General features: G+C 50.1%; 1 protein-coding gene across 5 annotated transcripts; it reads right to left on the reverse strand.

Moving 5' to 3' along the window:
- Positions 1 to 445: 445 nt before the first annotated feature.
- Positions 446 to 6,213, reverse strand: Lysmd4 (LysM domain containing 4). 5 transcript variants are annotated; one of them, XM_013123472.3, is made up of 4 exons: positions 6,096 to 6,213; positions 5,638 to 5,851; positions 4,838 to 5,127; positions 446 to 3,195 (listed from the first exon to the last, which is right to left on the reverse strand). In XM_013123472.3, exons 3-4 carry the CDS (start codon positions 5,117 to 5,119, stop codon positions 2,587 to 2,589), a joined length of 891 nt encoding a protein of 296 aa, XP_012978926.1. In that variant the 5' UTR covers positions 5,120 to 5,127; positions 5,638 to 5,851; positions 6,096 to 6,213; the 3' UTR covers positions 446 to 2,586. The 5 variants fall into 5 exon arrangements, with proteins under 5 accessions (XP_012978926.1, XP_040586529.1, XP_040586526.1 ...); XM_040730595.1 differs by lacking the exon at positions 6,096 to 6,213 and adding an exon at positions 6,014 to 6,031; XM_040730597.1 differs by lacking the exon at positions 6,096 to 6,213 and adding an exon at positions 4,489 to 4,514 and having other exon boundaries at positions 3,058 to 3,195; positions 5,638 to 6,007.
- Between the last annotated feature and the right edge of the window lie 14,363 nt (positions 6,214 to 20,576).

The following is a 20,576-nucleotide window of genomic DNA, read 5'->3' on the forward strand; positions in this document are numbered from 1 at the left end:
CCGCTGTCCTCCTGTTTAGTGTAGTTCCCAGCATCCACTGCTCATAACTCCAGCTCCAGTGGGTCCTACACTCTCGCCTGAACTCCAAGAGCTCCTGCATTCACATACACATACCCCCAGAGACACAAATGCCCAGAACTTAAAATGTCAAAGCTCTTTTCAAAAGCACCCCAGTCACCAAAATGCAATAGGTTAGCAGAAAATGAACCCCATGGCATGTCTTCCACAGACCTCACTCAACTAGGAAGCACATTATGGGGGTCAGTGAGCCTGAGCGCACTGCTTACCACCTGGTCTGTGCTTCCCTGGCCACAGAGGCCTGTGCACAGCAAGAGCCCAGGGTAACTCGTCCAGGCCCAGCAGGAGGCCACTGCCATCTTCTCCAAACCGGTTCCTCTGATTTAAACTGTTACTAATATCCACGGATGAAAAGAGGGGGTCGTGCTTCCTTCACAGAAGAAATATTTTATTCCACTTGAGAAAAATACAGAAAATACAAGTTACAACTGTAACTTGTCGAAAACTCAGTGATATACTGATACTATTGTGTAGCACCTTGGTCTACCCAGAGACAGAACACAGCTCTGAGTCAAGCCCACCCCCGCTCCTAGCAGGCAGGGTCACTGTGACAGTCATCTGATGCCACCCAACCCCAAGGCCACTGACACTGCAGATCCCTGGTCATGTTCTACTTAGGAGCCTACACAGGACTGTGCACAGGCGCCACAGGTGGTCCCCAACACTTGAGACAGAATACAGGAAAAAAAATAGACATTCTTTGTCTGGCAAGTGGTTCTCCCATGGGACTCTGAGCCCTGTCTGTTAAAGTTACTGGTGACAACATTTAAGAGAAACTTCGCAGCCACAATGACCATGAGCATCCAGACAGAAATCACCTAACATGATCAATATTATTGTATCAAGATCCATGGGTTTATGTAGTTCTGAAGGTTATTTAAATTTGCTATCTGCACTCTGGGCAGACTGTTTTCCTGATTGAAAAGCTGGCTCAAGGACTCTGCTCCTCTGGCTGGGCTTCTAGACCTAAGCGTCAAGTGGTCTGAGCATCCGCCATGTTCATCACTGGAGCAACCTGCTTGCCTCCGTTCACCCTGAAGCTGAGACCCCAGCGCCTCAGTCACTTTCCGCTGTGACAAGGTGAGCTGACTTCCCCCTTTCTCCACCCCCTTACAGCACACTGATGGCCACCACCTCCAGGGAGTGCCTCAGGAAACCTCGGGCGGCTTGCACCCTCTGGTGTCTGGTGCTGCCTCTTATGGCCTTTCACAGTCAGAGTCGCCCTGTTGGGGTTTGGCTGTCCCCCAAAGCTTGGTCCTCACCTTGGCATCGAGAAGGAGTGGAAATGTTAAGAAGTGGGGTCTTGCGGGGAGGAAGCTGGGTCACTGCAGGCATGGCCTTGAAGGTGATACTGGGACCCAAGCTCCTTGTCTCTCCCTCTCTTTCTGGCCATATGAGCAGCTTGTTCCACCACACTCCTCCATGATGTGTGTCCTTACCATAGGCACCCCCAAATCGGGCCATGGGTTGAGACCTTCAGCCAAGATGAACCTTTCCTACTTAAGATGATTTTGTACAGTGACAGAAAGCTGACCAGCACCACGTCTGGTTTTGACACTGAGACACAGACTCTGGAAGTCAAGAACATTACCCCCAAAATAGTCATGGGTGCAGCAGGAAGAATATTCAGCTTCGGGCACACATGGACAAGGTGGGGGTGGGGTGAAGTGGAGGCCTACGGTTCTTGGCGACACAGGTCGGACAGTGGATTGGCCTCAGAGGCGCGTGTGTTAGAACCTCATTGTCGGATGTAGTCCCTTCAAACTACGTGCCAATAACAGCAGCTCCTAAGATGCCAACTGGGAGAATCCAGGGAGCCATCGCCAGAGTTGCTCCCAGTGTGAATGTGAGAGGTGGCCCTGTGTGTGGCTTAAGGTATGCCCATCTGTGAGACCATAAAGCTCCAACAGTGGGAGGGAGCACATGGCAGCTTAGCTCAAAGGGTGGCACTTTAGATCTGAGGCTTCCTCACTTCCGAAGAGGCACCCCTCAATGGGGCCAAGTGAAGAGGCAAGCATGGCAGGCTGTCCCAACTGCAATTCGTTGCTCTAAAACTCGATGGCATACTGCATAGCACCTTGGTCTACCCAGACACAGACATGTCTCTGAGCCCACCCCCACCCTTGGCAGGCAGGGACATTGTGACAGTCGTTTGACCCCATCTAACAGTGGAGCACCAATACTGTAGATCCCTTGTCATGCTCTACTTAGGAGCCCACACAGGTTGGCTGCACAGGACCTCACAACCAGTCCCTACGTGTCTTCAAGAAACAGCCACTAATTTCATGCAAATGTCTCTCTTGCTGCAATGGTGATGTCTGGGCTCCTGAATCCTTGTGTTAGGCCAGGCCATTCCTCAGTCCATACAATCCAGATTGACATGACAACTTCTTTAATGTCCATACAATCCCAGGAAGCAAACTGCAACACTCCCAGCAAACAGCCAGTGACAGCTACATGCATCAGGAGCCGATTGCCAAAGCATTGCAAATTATAGACTAAATGAGCTTAGGCCCCTGCCTGGGTGGTTGGGCTGACCTGGCTGTCTGAAGCGGGGAGGGTGGGCACTGGAATTGCCAAATTGGGGGCTTGGCCTGGAACTGGACTTAGTGTCATCGACCCATTGGGGACAACAGTTGCATTCAAGCTACTTGAGGCTTCCCCAGTGGCTTGGATTTTAAAGTAGACAAGATAAAACACCGGCAACACAATCCCAATGAGAAGCATGAGGAAGACAGCGTTCCACCACTGAATCCCACAGTCTGCGCCATCGGCTGGTGGCTTCTGGGTTGTGGGGAGCAGTGGCTCATCTATGGCCTCCACACAGCAGCTGTCACTGTGGAAGACGTCAGACTGCACAACCCGCTCAATGTTCTCATCAATTCCCTTAAAGAAATCTGTCAGTTGGTTACCCTGAGCAGTCGCCGCAGAGGCAGCTTCATCCTCAGGCAGTCCCACCAGGGTCACTCTGGTCTCAGAGGATGGGCCCCCCAGAGGGGTCAGTTCTTGGTGAGTCTCTGTGAGGATCCCATGTTTTCTCACCGGAATCTTGATCGACTTCAATGCATACAGGTCTTGTTCTCGGATGAAGTTGTTCACTTTCTTGATCTCTGCAACCTAGGGAAGCCATGCATTATAAACACACGGTGTTCCTTAAAATCAGTACCCAACCCCAGCAGAAACCCTCAGCCTGCTGGCATCCCATCCAAGAGGCCCGTGAAGACCAGAAACTGCACCCACAGCCAGCTTTGTTTTGATGAGCAACTTGAGCTTTGGGTTTTATTATTATTATTTGTCTTTGGTTTTTAACCTCTTAATGAATAGCTCAGAAATCAACTTTTACACTTGCAACAATTTCAGATCAATTTTGGAAAGTGTTGTGACTACAACAAAAGCTACAGGTGAAACAGGACAGACACTGTCACCCCTCTGTCAAGCGCTGAGGCACCAGTGTCCCCCTCACACCAAAATCCAGCTGAGCAAGTGACCAGACAAGCTCAACAAAGCCTGCACTGGCCCTGGGCACACATTCAGAGGCTTCACCACCCAAGGCTTCCCTCAGGATGCTTCCTCAGCACCTTCCCAGAAGTAGTGCAGGCACAGGAACTTATTTCCTGAGTAGAAATGACTCAGTTGACCTTGGGGAGGTCCTACTTCTCACTAGAAGCAGGTTAGGAAATCAGCAATCTACCTAGGAGTTCCAGACTGAGACTTTCCCATGCCCAACTACAGTCCGGGGAACAAAGCTTCTAACAGAAAAAGAAGGGCCAGGAGACCAAATTTTAAACTCCCCCTCAGGTTACTTTTGCAAACCTTATCTAGAATGTAAGCACAAGCCACAGAGTTTATTATTCAAGTCAATTGTGTGTGTGATTATATTATTCAGCAACCACTTTTAGGGTCTCATTGACTCTGCTCGAGGGATGCTTTTTATCATGCCCTGAAACTTGACAACTTTCACTGTTTGTGCTAGACAAACAGCACGTGTATTTGTTTCTAATTGGATCCGGGCTGGTTAGTGAAGGCACTAAGTATCCATTCTGGATTTGTTAGAGACTATCATCTGACAGGCCTACTCAGTCTATCTTTCAAGACTGTTTTCCAGCCTACGGAAGCAGATGAGGCGATCCAAGCACCAGGGCTGATGTAATGCAAAGCTGCTCTGTGTCCCTGGAGACCAGCCTCTACTAGGCTGGGCAAGACCCCCACACCCACACAATCTCTTCTGCTCATTTGGATCCTGTTAGATAAACAACAGACAATTTCTAGTAGGCAAAGATGTTTTTAATGGTGCAGCTGATGCAGCCTTGGTGAAAGCTGCTGCCGGGTATATAGCATGGGGTTAGCAGCTGGAAACAAGTCGTTTTGATGCAGGGGAGGGGGGTATTCCACAAATGCTTTCCTACTTACTTTGCCACTGTTAATCACTCTGAATGCTAAAAACATAATTAAAGAGAAAGATAAGGTTATATAAATGCAAGGCAGAGGCTAGACCATGCAGTTCTAGTAGAGAGAAGGAAAAACTACTGGTCAGATTAGCTAATATCAAGAAAAGGTCAGGATACAAGGAGCGAGAAATGCAAGCATGCCAAGGAAACTTGGATAAATTCCTCCTACCATCTCCAGCCCCTAAGATCTTAAGTGCAACGTGCTCAAAAGACCACACAGTTTCATAGTGTCACTGCAGTGGAAAGCAGACCCTTAACAGAGGCTCCCAGCTAACTGACAGTCAGCTTACTCAGCGACTGAGCCGGCTTACTTTGCAGCCATACTGGAGTGCCAGCTTGTTGAGGCTGTCCTCCTGGGCCAGCTCCCGCTGCAGCAAAACCACGCTGCCCGCTCCGGGATGCTGAGGGTGTTGGACGCTGTTCTTCGGGCGCTCCTTGCCCCGGGGTCGTAACACCACGTGTTGTGACTCTTCCTCGGAGGAGTCCCCGGAGTCCCCACTGCCATTCTTGAACATGTAAACGTGGCTATTTGGAGTCCTACAGACAACAGCGGGGCCTTGGAAGGTCTTGGCCAATACTTCCTTCTGCCTCATTTTCTTAGCTGAAAGCAACCAAACCTGGGGTTAATTCCCCACAAATGCTACTCATTCCCCTCTGGCTTCCTAAAGAGAACTGCCAACAAGGCGAAAAGTCAGCAGACACCAACAGGACCGAATGACAACACCTCACTCTAGCCCCCATGGGGCTTAGGCAGAATAAAGTCACACTTTCCCTGACTGTGTACTATGTACGGAAAGACAAGAGTCCCCGCCCTCTTCCGTATCCATAGCCGTGCCTCCCTCCCCCGGCTTGCACACAAGGCACTAGTCCTGTTCTCAGCTCCCAGTCACTAAGAATCTTACATTCAGATTCTTTGTACAAAAACCTCGAAAGGCATTCCAAGGTGTGGTCGGGAAGGCCAAGGACACACGCTGGGAGCACCCATGGCTCGCCAAGTCTCTTACTTTGACCTGAGAGGCGAGCAATGGGAAAACGCCTGTCCAAGTTCAATTTGCCCTTTTCTCACGGTCTCTCTGCACTCATCGCACCCCCATGTTCCCTTTATTGTTACCTAGAGCCAAACGCCAGAGCCACAGCCAACCTCCTTTCCCCTTCCAGAGGCTCCAATGGGAGTCTAGGCATTCCTGGCGGTGCCTTCCGAGAGGCCCTTTAGGGGGGACAGCCAGGCTCAGCGCATCTCCTTCTGGTCTCGGATTTCTGAGCCCCTGACACCGGGGGCGGCCAGAAGAGGCCTCCGTTTCCCTTCAGTGACAGGTGGGGTGTCCCTAAGCAGAAGAAAAAACAAATTTGAGGCGGCCCCACCCACCCCTGGGCCTATACGGGCGGGCCCCAATTTTCCATAGAGCCCACATCTTGCCACCCCGACAAGCCGGCACCAGCCCTCCGCGTGGGCGGGCACGGTCACCGGCCCTGGAGTAGCAGCCCACCCCCGAGGCCACGGTGACAAGCGACCCCACAAGCCCCGGTCCCCCAAGTCAACTCCGCAGCCCCTGCTCCAGGTCGGGGTACCTCTCTCCCAGACTCCGCCGCCGCCGCGCTCGCCGATTGGCTGCGATAGCAGCTCTTCCGGGGGCGGGGACTGAGACTCAACCAATGACTTCAGAGGAGGGAGGGCACCGGCAGAGCCAGAAGGTGCCGAGAGGTCAGGACACTCTCTGTTCGAAGGGGCGGGCCCGGTGGGCGGGGCTCCAGGGTGGGGCTCCAGCCCAGGGTGCTGGACCTTCGCCCTTCATCTAGTTTGCCCAGGCCATGCCCAGTTTCCACTTCTGAGCCAGGCGTGGAACTTGGCCTCTTTCGTGGCGGCCACGACTTTCTCCTGAGCCTCAGTCTTCTTCCCGGCTAGACAGACCTTTGACCATAGCCAGGAGCGTCCCCAGCACAGAGTCCCAACCCGGGGCCCTCCCTCCACTTCCTATCCTTTGAGGGGTTAGCTGATTGCCAGCCCCCGCCCGGAGATAAAGAAATGTTCAGGGATGTGAAATATTGCCGTGACAACACAGACCAGATTTAGAGAAACAAGGAAAAATATCACCTGGCTGGCCAGAGAAACCCTGTTATTCGGAAAAGAAAGGAAAAGCAGGTAACAATCTGGCGAGATTTGCAACAAACACAATCAAGGACTAAAATCCTTAATGGAGTAAGACTCATCCAATGAATAAGGAAGACACTAAGTGACCCGGGCCGGCAATGCACCGAAGATGGCTGGCAGGCAGCTGAGCCAGGGTGTTAAACCTCTCTGGGAGTCAACAACAACAGCACACAAATAAACAAGCAAAAAAGAGCCCAAAATCCTTCCCATGGCTTAGAATAAAACTAAAAGTCTTATTCTAAATGTCTACCACTAGGAGGGCAGCGGGCCATGGTCCTCTCTGCCAGCCACAGGGCACTTCTCTCTGGCTTTAAACATCTGGGGTTTGAGGCTAGGCTTGCTAATATGCCTAACTGTCCCTTCACGCACACGGAGGTATTTGTGGTGTGTGACAGCTTCCCCGGCTTGGATGAGGCTGCATGGCAAATAAAAGGGCGTGACCCACCCATCAACGTGTGCCACACTAATGGATCCACCGCTCTGACCCGAACACGGTGGAGACCAACCCTACAAGCAGATGCATCCACTTGGATAACCTCCAACCCTTGGAAGACATGGTCTCCTCCCAGGGAAGGAGGATGCAAGGTGGCCAACTATTTAGCTTTCAGGATATGGTTCCAAATTTCAGGGCTGAGCAGAGAACCTCAGCGGGGCTTCATCTGCGTTGTCTTTTCATTTTGTAGAGAGGAATTACACACAACATCGAGCAGTAGACACAGCCAGGAGAGAAGCAGATTGGTCCACTTACCAACTGTGACCTTGACCCTAAGCTTCCCGAGCCTTGGTCCTCTTCTACCGTATTGTCCCTGATGCCTGGGATGGCCACCCAGGCCTGCCTGGAACAACTCCAAAGTATGCTTGCTATCACAGCTCAGAAAGGAGAAGGAATGAAGTGCTCTGATTCCCATTTGTTGACAAGTGGAGTTAGAAATGAAGCCCTTAGAAGAGCGTGGCTGTGAGAGGAGGAGCTGGCAGCAGGAAAAGGATGCCCATGTTCATGGCAGGGTATGCACAATGTTTCTACGTAAAACACCATTAGCAAGTCAGAGAAGAGGAGGGGAGCTGCCAGTGAGGAAAGCTGCTCAGGGTCCCGAGCTTGAATCCTCAAAAGCTCCTGTGTGGGTCTGCAATCCCCCTGCCCCAGTGCAGGAAGACAGGGAGAGAGAGGGGAGTAGCTGGAAGCTTTGGGGTCAACTGACCTGGAGTGCTCAGTGGCAAACATCAAGAGATCCTGTCTCAAACATGTTGCATGCATACAGGCCTCTGAGGTTGTCCATCAGCTGCCATACATGTGCATGACACATGTGTGTCCATACTCACACCCATGAACATGCATGCACACACACACACACACACACACACACACACCGAGAAATTCAAAATGGAGAAAATTCAAAGAAATTACCATGAATTGGATAGAAATGTTTGCCATCTTTGATAGGTACAGATCTTTAATACATAAAGAAAATCACATCTAAGCAAGAAAAAACACTATAGAAAAATTGCCAAACCATATAAATAATTTATTTAAGAGATACAGGAGAAAACAAGCCCTGCTGCCCTTACAGTCAGATACATGTACACTCAAGTGGCCTCATGATACTCTTGGTAGGTAACAGACATGAGGCAGGTACAGCATGGTCACGTGTGTTCTATGGAATACGGTTGGGAAAGTAGACAAGGGACCAAGGCTAATGGGAACACTCTTAAGATCAGAGAGCAGTCACTTTTACACTATGTCCTGTGAGGGTCTGCCCCTGAGCTCCCATGCTGAGGGACTCACCAGTGAAGTGATCAGGACTTGTTAAAAGATTCAGCTATCAGGATGTTTCTAAACAGCGAGGAACAAGGAAGAGAAGCTTTTAGCTCTTTTTATGCCATGGGATCAAGCATACTCATGGAAAGGCTACCATGATTAGGAAGGATTGTCTCAGCCAATCTCCCAAAAAACTGGACAGAGAAAAATTCTACCGGCACCACCTCCAGACACCAGGCTAGCAGACGCATGCGTGTGGCAGTCTTCTTTAAGCAGCCTGAGTTGTGTTCGTTAGTCTTCTTTGTCCTGCCTGCTCGCAGTGGTTCAGATCACACGCTCTCCAGTCCAGGAGTCCTACTCGGAAAGCACTCTCACCTGTGTCTACAGGAAGCGTGTTCACAGTTGAGTTTTCTCACCTTTAAACCAGGATCTGAAATAACCCTGCTATTGTGAAGAATAAACATTGCTGGGATGTTTCCTGGTGAGCGTTCAGCAGGCTCTGCTCACACAGCAGGCAGGACATGCTGGTTACACTGTCCTCAAGAGGATATAATTAGAAGCACAGAAGTACATTTTTCATTAAAGAAATGAATATTCAGGCTTGTCATGGACTGAGCTTTTGCGTCCCCTTCCAATGCTGTTGAAATCCTGCTCTCCCGGGTGAGCTTTAGAATACCCAGCCTTAGAGAGGGGGGTGGGGAGAGGATAGAATGGCTTCCTTGCCCGATTTCTACCACAAGAACATGGAGAGATGGCAGCAGTCTACAACCTAGATGAGGCACACACACCCCATCCTCCACCACAGAACCACGCCACTGCCACCACTCTGACTCAGGGGTTTCCGCTTCTGGAACTTCGGGAAAGTGAATCTGAGGCATTTTTGCCAAGCAACTGAAACTGACAAGATACTGGGCTCCAGCATGCGCATCTGGAGGGTCCAGCCCTACTTACGCAGGGGCAGGTTCATCCGGCGAAGGTTGATCCCCTCATCTATGGATTCTTTCCTACCACACTCAGCTGTCTCCAGGCCTGGGGATGGGAGGTGCCTGGAGACAGGGATGACAGGAACCTGTCGGACAGGGTTAGCTGTGCTAAGTAGATGTCAACTGAGGCCACTGCCCTTCAGACCCAAGGGACTTCCGTGGGGAGCATGGTGCCTTCTGGAATGGTCACTCATCACTCAGATGCACTGTGGACCATCACAGGCTACTTCCAGCCACTCGTCCTCGCCTGCTTCAAGTCAGGGCTGCTTTGAGGTCCTCAACTTAGGGTTCAGCTCAGTGTCCTCAGAGTCGCACCCATGTCCTTTCTGTATGCTGTGGGTGGGCATTTAAAGGTTTTGGAGGTGGGGCTGACACCTGTGAGTAGTAAGGCCTCATCCCCAAGCTTTCCCCCCAGCCCATTTTTTTCAATCCTTCAACTTCCTTTGGTTAACCTTCAAACTGAGCTCCGGTGTTTGGGAGTTATATCCAGGTTTGGAAGGCCTTATTCAACATCTCCAGGGCTTGCTCAAGATGGGGCATCTAGCACCCACCCCATCACTCATCACTCAGATGCACTGGGGAGTCAAGGCAAGGCTTCGATTTTCACGTCTCCTCAAGACATCAGTGCTCCTTGGTGATGCTGCGAAGCCCTGGGGCTCTCGAGAAGCTGGACACACTAATTCCTCTGTAAGCGTTTACCCGAGACCTGAGGACCAGAACAGGAAGATACACAGGTGCCGTGACTCACAGTCGTCCAGGCCAATCCCTGAATAGCAAAGTTGACCATGGCACTTCTACAGCAAAAGTCCCTCAGGGATGAAAAGTAACCCGTGATATATGTGGGCTATGGAGATCTCGAAAGCATGACGTCAAGGGAAAAAACACTAGATGCCTTAATTGACAGTGTTGGGTTTGTAAGGTGACAGGAACAGAGATCGGGGGCTGTTGGAGATGGAGGCAGAGGTGGAATGAGGGAGTGGGATTTGTTTACAAAGTCGCCCACAGAACTTTCTGGAAACCAGCAATGGTCTAATCTCAATTGCAGTAATCTTGAGTTAAAGGGGGCGTGAAGCTCCTCAAAAATAGACTTAAATGATCCAGCCCTCTTCTGGGCACAAAACACAGGCGCATGGTGGCATTCTCACAGTAGCCGAAAGGCAGGGACTGGCCCAGGGACCGACCGACAGGTGCGTGGCTACAGCGAGTGTGACATGGGCACACAGTGACATGGGCACACAGTGACATAGGCACACAGTGACATAGGCACACAAGGACTACTACTTAGCCTTGAGATGGAAGGAGCTCAGACACACACACACCGTAGCATGGATGTCTCCTGGACACATTCCGCTGAGGGAAGTAAGTCACTTAGAACAGGCAAACCCCCGGTGACTCCTTTCACATGTGGAATCGGAGTACACAAACTCAGAGACAGACAGGAGCAGGCAAGGGCTGTGGGCCTCCAGGATACAGGTATTGATATTATAGCATTAAGAGGTGGAGCCCTTAAGCGCTGATGAATGGATTAAAGCCCTCTCTTCTTCGGACTGCTTGCTTTTCTACTTTGGGCTGGGGAAGACATGGCCTTTCTCGCTCCCTGGGATGGCTCAGCAACACACACCATCTTTGAAGTAGAGAAGCTCTTCCCAAGCAGACGAGCTCCTGGCATCTTGATATCGGATTCCTCCTCAGCCTCCAGAACAAATTCCTGCCTTTGTAAATCACCCCTCCTCAGTGTTCTGTAGGAACAGCACAAATGGACCAGGTAGTGGGAGTGAGGAGAGAGAGTGGAGTTACTGCTGTTCCCAAGCTCGTTTCAAACTCACCATGTGACTGAAGATGACCTTGAACTCACTTTGAACTCCCGACCCTCCTGCTTCTACCAATTGTGTAGTAGGGTTACACGTATGAGCCATCAAGCATGGTTTTATGGGTGCTGGGAATCAAACTCGGGGCCTCAGGCATGCTAGGCAAGCACCCTCTCCACTGAACCACATTTTTAAAAGGACTCTGGATGCTCTATTTGAGTGGTGGTTTGCTGGCCGCTCATGATGAAATATGAGTGTTGTGGAGGCAGCAATCCCATCAGGAAATTCTCACCCTGGCAAGGCAGCTACTCACCCTGTGGGTCCACTGAACCTTTGAAGTGGTCTGCTCAGCCTGAGGTGCTGTCTAAGTACAAACTTCACACTAGATTTTTTTTTTTTTTTGGTTTTACGAGACAGGGTTTCTCTGTATTGTTTTAGAGGCTATCGGTCCAGCCTGGTCTCGAACTCACAGATATCCGCCTGTAAAGGCGTGCGCCACCACCTCCCGGCACACACTAGATTTTTTAAATTAATATTTTAATTTAGTGGTGTGTGTGTGTGTGTGTGTGTGTCGCAGAGAGTGTGAGGTCAGAAGACAGCTTGTTTGAATGTGTTTTCTCCTTCCACCATGTGGGTCCTGGGACTCCAACTCAAGTCATTGGTGCCTTCACTGGCTGAGTCACCCTCCTGGGCCCACTCTGGGTTTTAAGTGCTCAGTATGCAGAAAGAGAAAGGCAGGGCGTTAATCCCAGCACTAGGGAGGCAGAGGCAGGCGGATCTCTATGAGTTCAGACTGGTCTACAAAGTGAGTTCCAGGACAGCCAGGGCTACACAGAGAAAACCTGTCTCAAAAAACAAAAACAAAACAAAGCAAGAGTTTGAAGTGTCTTTGGTATAATTTAGATGTTATGCTGTCGGAATTAATTCCACCTGTTTGTTTTTTCCTACTCTGGCTACTAGAAAATATAAACACGTTCTGATGCATATTTTAGGGGATAGCCCTGCTTTGTGGCTTCCCTGCTGGAGCCGAAATCCAGGGTTTGGGACTTCCCTGGCTGGAGGCCTCCTCTCAATGATCTTGTTTGGCAGGCGAAGATGCGACTCTTGAAGTCAGCAGGAGTCCAGTCAGGCAGGTGACAGCTTGACAGAGATTGGGACAGAGAAGAAGGGAGCCAAGGGTGCTGTCCCAAAGACCCCTGCTCCTTTCCACTGCCTTTCCTAGCTGCTTCTCCGCCCCTGCCCTGCTCTTCCCCATGGTGGTAGGATTGGGCCCAGCAAGGAAGCCGGTAAGGTTCAGTGCCTTGAAGTCAGCAGATGAGGTGCCTCTCCCAGGAAGGTGAGGGTTGGAGCTGCCTTAGTGGTGTTTCTGAGGCCAGAGTGTGAGTGGGTCACCCAGACTGAGGGGCAGGTGGAGTCAATACGCATAGCCAGGGACTGGGGAGTGACAGAAACAGGTCACAGGCTGTCCCTACATCCCACAAAAACCATTCAGGGTGTCCGATGGACTGCTGTTTGCAGGGACTGCTTGGTGGGAGTTCTAGGTTACCAAAGGTGGGCCAGCCTATTAGACTAGGTGGTGAGGCCCCAGTGTCCCCAGGCTGTGGGACCCATCACTTATACACAGGAACAAGCCCCCCAAGGGTTTACATCAACTGTTCCTACCCTGAAACAGACATCAAGCCCAGGTATCTGTGTACACACAGATCATTCTCAATGTTAGATTTCTCAGAACATGGGGCTACCAAGTCAGGGTTGGCCACTGTCCTTAATAGGCCCTTGGAGACACACTGGAAAGCAGAGAGAAGGGATTTACAAGTCAGCACGATGGGACAAGGAACAGGGGACTCCAGTGATCCTAAGTTCATTTTCAGGGTTCTGACATGAGACTTAGGTTTACACGGAAGGCAAAAGGTATGCACAGCCAAGCAGCTCAGGTCAGGGTGTGGTCCTGCTCCCAGTGACTCATAACTGTCTCAGCCCCTTGCTCCTGGGCTGTCCTCTTGCTTGTCAGAACAATGCAAAATCCCTTTCTGGGAGGCCAGCTCTCTGATTGTGGCCAAGGTCCCAGCCTTTCCTGTTTCCCACCATGAGACTCTGGGAAATCCCAGCTCCTTGGGGTTCATTGTCTCAGTGGCCTGATAGGAGAAGGGAGGGGCATGATGTCTGTCTTTTGAGTGGCACCCTGCCCATGATTACAGCACCACACCTTATTAAATGTAATGGGCTTGGATGTATATTGGACTAATAAGTGACCTCAGAGCAGATGGTCTCTTCAAACACTGAGGAACCCACCGCCCACCCCCGCCTCAATCACTGAGGATCTGCTCTGTCCTGGACTCTCAGAGCCTCACAAGACTTCACAGGCTCTTGGAAAGTCAAGTCTCAATGGCAGACGGGGTTTATCAAAGAGCAGTCACATTAAAAGGGATAGGGGTCACAGACATGGAGAAGACAAAGGAGGTGCCAGGGCAACCCAGAGATAAATAATGGCTGGGACCACCTTTGTCTCTCGGAGGCTGGGGAGGGGCAGAGTGTTATGAGAGTCTACAAACATGTAGAAATCTATTTAGTGAGGATTAGAAGTTCAGAGGGGATCCAAATGCTGTGGCACAGACTCAATGCTAAGGGAAGGAAGGGACATGCTCAGTCTCAGCCCCTACTGGTTTCTATAAGCTCGCATGTCAGCATCACCCATTGGCAGGGCCATCAGGAAGCCAGCTGACCGGGTCTGGGAATCACGTAGAGTCCGGCTGGCTGCACTGCAGGATGGAGCCGCTAGAGGCACACCGCCTAGGGCCAGCAGCATCTAAACTGTCCCAGTACCCTTGAGAGGTGACATTCTTGGAGAATGAGCAAGCAGCCTGTGTATAAGGAGCTGCCGACTCCTGCTCAGCCCCAGACACGTGCAGAAATCCTAACTCGTAGCTCTTGTCTTAATTAGGGCTTCTGTTGCTGGGATGAAACACCACGGCCAAAAGCAAGTAAGGGAAGAAAGGCTTTATTTGGCTTACACGTCTACATTGTTGCCCATCATTGAAGGAAGTCAGGACAGGAACTCAAACGGCAGGAACCTGGAGGCGGGAGCTGTTGCAAGGATGGTGGAGGAGTGCAGCTTCCTGGCTTGCTCGCCATGGCTTGTTCAGCCTGCTTTCTTACAGAACCCAGGACCACCAGCCCAGGGTTGGCACTGCCCGCGATGCGCTGGGCCCTCCCCCATCAATCACTAATTAAGAAAATGCCCTGCAAGCTTGCCTGCAGCCTGATCTTATGGAGGTGTTTTCTCAGTTGAGGCTTCCTCCTCTCAGATGACTGTAACTTGTGTCAACTTGACATAAAACCAGCCAGCACAGCACCAGAGGATGTGATTGTATTGGGACTTGTAGAGACACATTTGAAGATCTTCAAAGCTGCGATTAAGTAAAAAGGAGACCTTTTAGGTGGGCCTCAACCCAATCTGATTGGTGTCCTCTATACGAGGAGATAATGGCATACACAGGGACACCCCTGCCTACACAGGAAGGGCCACAGGAGGCTACCAGGAGGCAGTGGGAGATGCCCAAGGAGAAACTGATCCTGTTAACACACCGATCTCTGCTTCCAGCCACCAGAACCCAGACACCACATTCCTGATGGCTAAGCCACCCTCCCATGGTCTTTGCTGTGGTATTCCTGCAGACCGAGGCATTAGCCAAGATTCTTTGTTGCTGTTGACTGTAGGAGCCTCCTTTAAAGCACCACAGACACACAGACACACACACACACACACACACACACACACACACACACACACACACACACCACTAGTCACAAACACTGAAACCGAAGGCCAGTGACGCAGACTTTAGACTTTCCCACACATCCCACACATCTCTGACTCAACTGTTTCTGAAGAATGACCTCCTGGGACAGGGTCCAGGGATCTTCTTCTCCCCTGCTCTCCGCCCCAGCAGTGCTGGAGAGCCCTGGGTTAGTATCAGGGCTGCAACCTGTTCTGAATGTTAGAGTCATTTCTGCAGTCTCCGAGAATGGCAAGAGCTTCAATTCTTGCATTGTGAGTCCCAAGCATCTGCGTTCACTTTTTATACTTTCATCCAGATCCATTTTTGAGCAACTGCATGCTGTGATTAATCCTGGGGTGTAAAGAGAAGCTTTATCTTTGCTAGCCGCTTTGGTTTATCACCCGCCAGTCGCCTGGGCTCTGCCGCGTTGTAGTCCCCAAATAAACACACAGGAGGCTATATTAATTATGAAGCTGTTGGCCTTGCTTGTTTCTTACTGGCTAGCTCTGACTTAAGTAATTACCCCATAATTGTTAATCTAAGTATTTCTCTTACCGGAGAACTTTCCGGGCTTCCTACCCCATGGCGTTACATCTCGACTCCCTTGTGTTTCTCCTTCCCAGCATCCTCCTGGACTCCTAGTCCCACCTATCTAGATTCCTACTGGCCAAACAGTGCTTTATTAACTTAAGACTTCCCCAACACTGGGGACAGGAAGGAGATCCCACTCTAGACCCGGCCCAGTCAGTCATCTCAAGGAGGGCAGAGATGTGAGCCACGGAGAGTCACAGGACCATGGCCCTGGAACATTCTGACTTAGTCCTAGTGGTGGGCATGTGGGAGGAGTCTGATGAGTGAAACTTGGCTAGAGTCCTTTAGGAAAACATTGGGGACCCTGATTGATGTCTTGTAGGTGACTTTTCAGGGATATTGAGCAGGCATGGTTTTTATTTGTTTCACATATGAAAAGTTCAATTGTGGAAGTAGTTCAAATTCGTGGAGAGGGAAAACCCGTTCCACCTCACTCTTTGCAATGCTTACAATTAAGAGGATACTCCTAATATATTCAATGTGAACAATTTAAAGTGAGAAATAATGGAGTATGTATTAATCTTTTTTTTAATCGCTGTGACATAAAACACCTAAGAAAGAAACTTACAAAGAGGAAAGATGTTTGTTGTGCTCATGGTTTCCCCGGCCTCAGCTCCTGGGCTCTGCTGCCTTTGGCCCGTGTGTGGTGACGCAGAGCACTGTGGTGGGAACGGATGACGTAACAAAGAGGCTCAGCTCATGATGGACAGGGAGCACAGAGACGGAAAGTGGCTTGCAGTCCTCCAGTGGGCTATGTCCTCCAACCGGCCCCCACTGGCTATCACCACCTCCTGATAAGGCCAACTGTAGTCACAGATAGTGGGGGTCTGTCAGTGGCAATGAGAAGACACAGCCCAGCTCTTCCCCCTTGGTCCTGAGATGCCCCCCACGCCCCCGGGAGCCACACTCAGGTAAAGCCAGGACCTTGGCTACACGGCATAAAAGAGTTTCAGGTGAGTCACAGTGAAGTTAGCAAGCTTATTTAGCATTTAGGCGGGAGACGCATGGGGAAAGGACAGCTCCCATTCCCAAGACACGGTGTGACTTTTGTTGTTTATACAATCCTGTAGCTTTAAGGTAACATTCCTTAAAGGATGTAGTTTATGAGTTTTAAGCAAAAAATTAAAATTCAAGTAAAATACTAGCTGGTTTAATTTTCTTCAAAGAATTTCTGGTTGTAAATGAAATAATGTGGTTTATGAGTGTATTGTTATATTGAGGGGTAAGAGAGGAGTTCTGACAGGTAAAACTAAAGATAACTAACATTTGTCCCAGGCAAGTACAGTTTATTGTTGTCTTTTGCTTTGGCACACAAATGCCTGTGTGTGTGTGTGTGTGTGTGTGTGTGTGTGTGTGTGTGTGTGTGTGTGTGTTCTGTATATGCAGGCAGGATAATATACAGGTGTGCTTGCATATAGAGGCAGGAAGAGAACAGAGGGTGTTTTTCCTCTGTAGGTCTCCGTCCTATCCCCTTGAGATAGCATCTCTCCCTGGACTGGAAGCTCAGTGTCTCACAGCCTTCCAGGATCCACCTACACACAGCCATGCCTGGATTTTATGTGACTGCTGGGGCTCTGAACTCATTTCCATGTGCCTGAGCAGCAACCTCCCTATACACGGCCACCTCCCCAGTACCCATCTCATTTTCAAAGTCCTGTTTTGGACCTTGACCTTCAAGTAATCCGTGTTCCTACTTCATGAGTTTCATTTTACACCCCCCCCCAGTTTATCCTAATAACTCACATTCATATCAAAACCTTCCTAAGTGTCTGCTAGTTGCTAACTTCCTGCTCATATTCATGGGTAACAAATGAAAAGGCTTCTTGGATGACTGAAGCCTGGTGGCCTGGATACATTGTTTCACCAGCTCTTGGCATTGACACTCTGAGCGGCACTGTCTTTGTTGTGATGGTGTTCTGTCAACCTAGGGTACTTAAGAGCATCTGCAAGTACCACAGTGAACGCATAAAAATTCTCTGCCTTTGCCTCCAGGCATTCCTAAATGCCCCATGGGCCACAGAAAGCACCCCAGCTAAGGACCACTGCTGGGCGTGGAGGTGGTATGCAGTCCTGGATTCAGTTCCCAGAATCAGAAAAACAAGAGCAAACAAAAAGCCTTGCTGTGGAGTGATGCGATTGCACCTACCCCAAGGGACCCTAAATATCCCCAGTGCACCTTCAAGCTGTTCTCTCCAACATGGATTGTCTATTGCCTTCAACTGACCAGCAGTGGTCCTTGTGCTTCCTGCTTTCCTGGTCAGTAACCTGAGGTACTGGGCCACCCCAGTGGGCGATCCCAGGGGACACCCTAGCAGGGCAGGCCACTCTAGGGGACACCCTGGTGTGCCCTGTGAGTCTGTGTAGGCTCATTTTCTGTTCCCAGGATAATCTCAGGAACAAGCCAGAGTTGATATGATCCGTGTTGAAGCATCCCAACTGGTCACAGCCAGGATGGATGCACCCAACCTGGGAGCTTAGGAAGTGACTTTGTTATGGCTTAAGCGTGAGGTGTCCCCCACCCCAAAGTCTCAGATGTTGAAGGCCTGATCCCTTGTGCAGTATTCAAGGTGGAGCTTCTGAGAGCCAGGGTCCTTCATCGGTCCATCAGTCCCTTGCTGGAGGTGAGGCAGGACAGAATGTGATAGGTGGGACACACGGAGGGGAAGAAGCCCCGCCTAGGATTTGTTTATCTTTCCTGTCCACTGGAGCTGATGGAGCTGAAGCTGCCTACAGAGAATGTGTTTTCCTAAAGATACCTCAAGCAAGGACACGAAAAGCAACACCTGGGAGGCTGAGGAGCTAGACGTGCTTGCCGTGCGAGCAAGGTCTGGCTTCAGATCCCCAACACCTAAGCAAAAGCTAGGCAAAAAGCTGGCACAGGGCATATGCTTGTAATCCCAGCACAGGGAAGCAGAGACAGGACAATCCTAGGGCTTGCTGAACAATCAGTGAGCTCCAGGCTCTGTGAGAGATACTACCTAAAGATGAGATGGAGAGGGATGGAAGACACCTGACATCTGCTTTTGGCCTCTATATGCACATAGACATATAAAACACATATGACAAAAGGTTAAAAATATGGAGGTAGAAAATTTAAAAATACTGTAAAGCAAAAATCACAGATGGAAGATGTGTTGGTTTGAATAGGAATGACCCTAATAAACTCATATATTTGAACGCTTGGTCATCAGGCAGTGACACTCCTAAGAGGGGTTAGGAGATGTGGCCTTGTTGGAGTAGGCATGGCCTCGTTGGAGGAAATGTGTCACTGGGGGTGGGCTTCAGGGTTTCAAGGGTTCAAGTCCCAGTCTCCCTTTCTCGTTTCCTGCTGCCTGTGGATCCAGATGTAGAACTCTCAGCTACTACTCAAGCACCATGTCTGTCTGCATGCCACCGGGCTCTCCACCATGATGACAATGAACTAAACCTCTGAAATTGTAAGCATGCTCCAATTAAATGCTTTCCTTTCATATGCGGGGTCAGGGTCTTTTATGGCAGTAAGCAACTGCTGTGGAATGCTGTCCTATGAACACAAAAACCACTACCATCTTCATCAGGAGTGGCTGTGGCTACTCACAGGAGACCCTCAAGAACTGGCCCATTGGCATTTTCTCCTAGGAAAGAGTGGGGAGGGTCATTAAACCCGAAGCTGAGGTTCCAGCCCTCCTGAAGCTCCCTGACAGCTGGATATAATTCTGCCCTAGCTGTGTGTGGTTTTGGTCTCGTGGTCTCAGGACTTGACAGGCTACATGGATGGTGAATGGGTAACTGAGAGCTGAAGGGGGCCTATGCAGCTGTGGGGAAACTGTCATTTACGCTGGGGATGAGACCTGCTTGCAGGTCACCTGTAGTCCTGTAAGAACCCCTCACTCGTGAGCCATAAGGACTCACTGGCTTCCAGAGTCGAGTCGTGGTGGGGCTGTGACTTTGGTCTGTTGTTGGTGCCCTTTCTGATGGGGGATGGGGTTAGGGGTGCAGACATTTGTTGACATGTCTCTAAGAAAAGCTCATTTAATTCCAGCTAAAACTGAGGCTTTTTAAAAAATTGATTTTTACACTTATAGGTGTGTGTGCACACACTGTGGTACACTTGTGGCCTTGCTCTTCTCCCGTAGATCTGTGGGGCTGAACTTGAGTTGTCAGGTTTGATGGCAGGGGCCTTTATCATTGAGCCATCTCGCTAGCCAAGGACCCGCCATACTTGGGAGTCACACCTGTTGATGCTGAGCTACCAATGAGCAAAGCTGAAGGTGCAGGCTTCTGCCACGGCAAGTCTGGCACAGTGAGGGAGCCAGATGTGAGGGTCCTGCTCTGACCTCAGCTGTCAGGATCACTGTCACTGACACTCAGCTGAGTGCCTTGCCCTGGGGACATCCCCAGCTGGTGTCTGGTTAATGTGGACATGCCAAGGCCGGGCCCTGGGCCTGTCCTACAGTCCTGTCTGTTGGTGGATATTTGTATACAGTGTGAAGATGTGGTTGCTGTGATTGGTGTAGTGAAAAGCTGAACGGCCAATAGCTTGGCAGGAGGTTTGGTGGGATTTCCAGGGAGAGAAAGAAAGTAGGAGATAATCGAGGCACAGAGGAGATGCCAAGGAGACATGGAGGGAGTTGGACATACAGAATGAAAGAAAGATTAGAGGCTACATCTTAAAACATAGATTAATAAAGGTAGGTTAATTTAAATTTAAGAGCTAGTGGGACAAGCCTAAGCTAAGGCTGAGTTTTCATAATTAATAACAAGTCTCAGTGTCATTATTTGGGAGTTGGTTGGTGGGACAGAGAAAGAATCATTACACCTGTCCAGTGGGAGCTGTAGCCCCACCACTCAGCAGAAACCTCTCCTATAGAGGGTTCCCAGAAACCCTCCTACTTGTCAGTCCTGACATGTTTCCAGAGGAATAAAACCTGAGACAATTTCACTCAATGTCCATGACCCAGAATTCATCTATTTCCCACAAACTCTGTTACAGGGAACCTCCATG

This window comes from Mesocricetus auratus, unplaced genomic scaffold (assembly GCF_017639785.1).
Source record: "Mesocricetus auratus isolate SY011 unplaced genomic scaffold, BCM_Maur_2.0 Super-Scaffold_4256, whole genome shotgun sequence".
NCBI lineage: Eukaryota > Metazoa > Chordata > Mammalia > Rodentia > Cricetidae > Mesocricetus > Mesocricetus auratus.